The sequence below is a fragment of the Nicotiana tomentosiformis genome, chromosome 8 (genome assembly GCF_000390325.3).
Source record: "Nicotiana tomentosiformis chromosome 8, ASM39032v3, whole genome shotgun sequence".
In the NCBI taxonomy this organism is placed as follows: Eukaryota; Viridiplantae; Streptophyta; class Magnoliopsida; order Solanales; family Solanaceae; genus Nicotiana; species Nicotiana tomentosiformis.
The window spans coordinates 19438043-19442882 of record NC_090819.1 but is presented as its reverse complement, the minus strand read 5'-3'; the positions used below and the strand labels follow the sequence as shown (position 1 = coordinate 19442882).

Genomic DNA, 4840 nt, shown 5'->3' with positions numbered 1-4840 from the left:
TTTATCTGGGGTAAGGTTGCGTACACCTTACTCTCCCCAGATTCATTGTGGAAATATACTGGATATGTTGTTATTGTTGTTGTTTCGAAGTTTGACTTTTCATGTAAAATCTCATTTCCCTCCCAAAACTGCAATATATATTTCTAGTGAAATGCATTTTCAGACATAATTTCAAATTCCAAATACTTTTTTTCAACTTTAACTCCAAAACTTACTTTTTTTTTCCAAAAATCATACTCCAATTTCATGTACTTAAATACATATCTAAAATGTACAAGATATTACAAATCAAATATTTCTTGCCGAGAAATCATAGATACAGGGGCCCCAAACTGGTGTTATTATAGGGTGGGGGTCCTCCACTTTCCCTTCTATAATTCTTTGTTAAATAGGTGGGGCTATGCTCAGAGGAAATGAACCTGTGCAGATATTTAATAGAGGGAAAGCAGAAAAGAATAGGTGGATGTGCCGACAACAGAAAAAGTACTATAGCTATTTTAAGTTCAACTGAAAATCAACGTAGCTTTTTGCACTTGTGAGATATTACAAGTATGAAAAAACACATGCAAGTAGCGATCACATCAAAGTTATTCCTAACAGTAAGATAAGTGCTACTTGACTAAACAATGCTTCAAGAGCTAGTTACAATATGCTTGACTAGCACATCAATGGGTTCAAATTCATTATAAGTCAGAACAAAGAAAGGTGGCAGTCTGGTGCACGAAGCATCCCGCATTCACGCAGGATCCGCGGAAGGGCCGCACCCCAAGGTATGTGATGTAGGCAGCTTACCCGTGACCTATAGGTCACACGGAGACAACTTTACCGTTGCTCCAAGGCTCTCCTTCAGAACAAAGAAAGGTGCAACGGTTAAAAAACATGAGACTCCAAACTAAGCTAAATACAACAAAGGAAACAAGAAAAAGGATTTCTAATAGTCCAACTATGCTTCAGGATGATAGATCAGCATAAGTTGCATTAACATGTACATTGATCACCTTATTATTGCCCTTTGGTCACCTCAAATACCTCCTCAAATCGCTCGTTGATGAAGGAGATATCTCGCCACCAAGACTCTCCGTGTAACAAGAAGAATAGTTAGATTGTTGTTCATAAACGAAATGTACTCCATTAAGGCTCTTAAAGCTTGGACTCCTCAGACTATGTTCATACCCAACTCCATAACCTATAGGAATATTGCCATAACGGTCAGGGACAGGGTATGAAAGCCGTTTCTTAGCTGACCCTGCTCGATCCCTCTCCGGGGTTGAAGGCCTCTGTCGTGGGGCGCTTTGTGAACGGATTCTTGCCAAGGCAGACTCGGTAGCAGCCATGTAGTTAGGAATTGGTGCAGCACCGGGAGTCAGTCTATTACGTTGGTGTGAGCTACCATTGAATGAGTAGTTATTATTAGGCCTCAGGCTTGGAGTTTGAGCCCCGCTACTACTTCTGTCGTCTCTTGGACATCGAGGACTTGCAGAACGGATTTGAATAGGTCTAGTTTTGGATGGAGAAGGTGTAACGGGGAATTGAAAAGATTGATTTTGGTGGGATCTATGAAGGGGTGAACTTGGTCGTTGTTGTTGTTGATGTTGTTGTCGTTCATCCGATCTTCTTAAATTAGGAGCTAAATATGAATAAGGTTGCGACGTATCCATTTCAACAGTTTTAACAGGGTCAATACTCTGATCAGTTGATGCTCTTCCCCTGCTGTTATCCCATGATTTTGCAGCCATCCACCGGTCCATCCATTGATGCTTTTCTCCAAAATCACTTTCACTTCCTATCGAGGAATTTCTTCCTGCTCTCCGCGTCTGTCATGCAAAATATAGAAAGGATTGGCAAAACAAGCTCACACCAAGTAAATTTTGGAAACATGAAAAAACAACATGGATATAGAGAACCTGTTGAGAGAAGGCGTCGGATAAGGTCCTTTCGCGTTTCAAAGCAGCTTCTTTTCTCTTTTGTAACATTGCTTTTACCTCTTCAATGGTGTGAGGCCTTTCATCCCAATCATCTGGAATACTGCTTCCATCTCTTGACTGGCATACGCAAATTATGCCAATGAGTTAAATGAAAAATATCTACAATCACTGCCTGTTTTGTACAAAATCCAATCCCTTAACAATGCCCGAGTGGTGTTAAAACAAATCCCAAGACCAATGAGCGTCCAAAATCAGATGTTTTACGAAAGCAATCCCAAAATCAAATCCCAAAACCACCAAAGGCAGATTTTTTTTTATTTTAAAAAGTTGTCGAAAAACTTTTCCGAAAACTAAAACCAAGAATTTGGATAGAAAACAAGGCTTGGAAAGAAACTCCTAGCAGTACCATAGGTAAGAAAATTAACAATACATCAAGATTGACTTACCATTGATTTTCTATCTATGATGTCTTGGAGATACTGGGAATTCCACATGCTACTGGTGTCACTAAATGTTGATTTTCTACTTCCTTCTTGAGATTGCCTAAATCGCTGGTCAAGTACCCGCGCTTGAACTCTAACAAGAGCTTGCATACATCTGAGAGTCATCTTCGCTTGTTTCCGAACATTGTGACCTCTCACTAAAGCTTGCAATTTCACTAGGCCTTTTAGTGCCTTTAGAGCCCTTCTTGCCTTTACAATCAGAACAAAATCAAATTCATTCAATCAATCACCCAAAGAATCAATAATTGTCAAAATACAAGAAAACTAAGACCATGGCATCACTCTACATTTGGATAATCATAATTAATGTAAAAGAAACCATTTTTCTTTGTAATTAAGACACTACAGTGTCTGATGCTGATGCTGGAGAGTGTCTTCCGAAAACGGTCTCTTTAACGAAAACGGTCTCTCTACCTCCCAAGGATATGTGTAACACCTTCATACACACTACACTCCTTAATCCCACTTGTGGGACTCCACTAGGTTTGTTGTTGTTGGTGTCTGATGTTGGAATATCGTTTTTAAATTGAGCTTCATTTCTAAGAAATGTCTTCATTCTTATTCGTGCAACAACTCGATAAAGGGCTACTTTATCGAGTAGCTCCTACTTTTCACCTACACAGAGATATAGGGTAATTCTGTCTACCAAATTTAACCAGATATAAAGAAATCACCTAGATTTTTTTGGATTGAATATTGTATATCTATTGATGCAGCTACAAGATAAACAACAATGGAATTAAAGATAGTATCACAACTCATCACATACCAGATATCCCCTGAAAGCTGTCTGAATTATAATTGCAGCTTGATGCTCTCTATCTCCGGCATAAATAGGAAAACTATAGAATCTAGAAACAGGCGGTTTGGCCAGCCGAGCAATTTCTGCAGCTGCCTGAGCTGTGGCGACGGCAGCCTGAGCTGCAGCTGCAGTTGCCACAGCCACTGCAATGGCATGCCTTTGGTCCGCTCCTTCAGCCGCAGGAGCGGACACATCATCATTCTCCGATTTAATCGTAGTTTGATGTGTTGTCCCATTTTCAAGATTAGTTGGCTTCCTGAAAAGCCACCTTCTCTTTTCCTTCTTCTGTATGAATTCAAAAACAAGAAAGTTAGCTACTATAGTAAAAGATGGATCAGGCTAGTGCATTAAGCTCCCGTTATGCGCGGGTTCCGAACCATAACAGTCTATTGTACGAGAGGCTCACCCTGTATTTTTGCAACGTAAAAGATGGATCTAATGTTGATTAACTAAACAAAATAAAAAGAAAGAGAAGTGGGGTAGTGCCTTTTCTTCTTCATCTTCGTCAACCTCCAAAGGTTGATTATTATCATCTCTTCTTTTGTTTTGTTTCTTCTTTTCAGGGTCTTTAGTAGGAGATCTAAAAGCTCTTTTAACAGCAGTCAACCAAGAAGAAGAAGATCCTCCTTTCTTATTCCCCATAGAATTTAGTAAATGAAAATATTGACGGACAACTCAAAGAATTATATATGCTATTCTCAGGCTTTTAAGTTGTAGGGAGGGGCTAGAAAAAGATGGGGGGAAAAGTAGTGAATGAAGCAAAAATACAAGGACAAAAGAAGAGTGGATATAAAAGTGAAAGCGAGAGATACACGCTAGCTTTGAATATGATGTATATATTTGCATTATGGAGCAGTTCAATCTGGTATAGTTTTGGGGCCAAAAGAGGTTTGGTCTTTATTTCCTTCCTGAGTCTAATAAATTGTGTCATACCTATATAAAAGATCCTATGGGTGTATTTAAGTTATATATAATAATATCATAATAATTTTTTTCATCAGCAAAGCAACGTTAACGTTAAAGTTATTTCTGTGTGAACTATAGATTACGGGTTCGAGCCATAAAATTAGTCACTCATGATGTTTGCATCAATAGACTGCTTACATCACACCTTTTGGGATGAGATCCTTCTCTCGACCCTACGTGAATGCGGAATGCTTCTTGCACCAGACATCATTACTCCCTCATAAATCTAAATTGTTTTAGTTTTTTTTTTGGATGGAAAGAGTATAATATAGTACGGGGTAGTTTGGTACGCGGACTAAATTATTCTGCGATTATAGTCCTGAGATTATAATTCTTGGACTAATTTATCCCACATGAGTTTAAATTTTATCCCACTCAATCTTAAGTTTGATAGAATAAGATGAGATAATAGGGTTAAGTCTGAGATTAAATTTATATTACGTTTGATTGATAATATAAATTTTCCCTAATATCAATGCTACTCCCGTTTAATTGAGTTTAATGTAATTACATTTTGAGTGATATAATTGTGTAGATACTTTTATACAGTTATGTACCAATAAGTGCAATTTAAAACTCTTTATGTAATTTATATATACAAAACTTAAATTAATCTTTCTTTTTTCTTATTTAGTTTATTTACT

The 4840-nt window shown here is 37.9% G+C and overlaps 1 protein-coding gene across 1 annotated transcript; it reads right to left on the bottom strand.

Moving 5' to 3' along the window:
* Positions 1–466: 466 nt before the first annotated feature.
* Positions 467–4084, bottom strand: LOC104100736 (protein IQ-DOMAIN 17). Its single transcript, XM_033657276.2, has 6 exons — positions 3717–4084; positions 3198–3515; positions 2372–2617; positions 1905–2042; positions 999–1814; positions 467–844 (listed from the first exon to the last, which is right to left on the bottom strand). Exons 1-5 carry the CDS (start codon positions 3870–3872, stop codon positions 1017–1019), a joined length of 1656 nt encoding a protein of 551 aa, XP_033513167.1. The 5' UTR covers positions 3873–4084; the 3' UTR covers positions 467–844; positions 999–1016.
* Positions 4085–4840: the final 756 nt, after the last annotated feature.

Bases quoted from the DNA above. Each gene is read 5' to 3' on its own strand.
- LOC104100736 (XM_033657276.2), bottom strand. From the start codon at position 3,872: ATGGGGAATAAGAAAGGAGGATCTTCTTCTTCTTGGTTGACTGCTGTT. The intron at 2,043-2,371 runs GTAAGTCAATCT...TGCGTATGCCAG, and splicing joins TCATAGATAGAAAATCAATG to TCAAGAGATGGAAGCAGTAT. The intron at 1,815-1,904 runs GTTCTCTATATC...TTTGCATGACAG, and splicing joins CCGACGCCTTCTCTCAACAG to ACGCGGAGAGCAGGAAGAAA.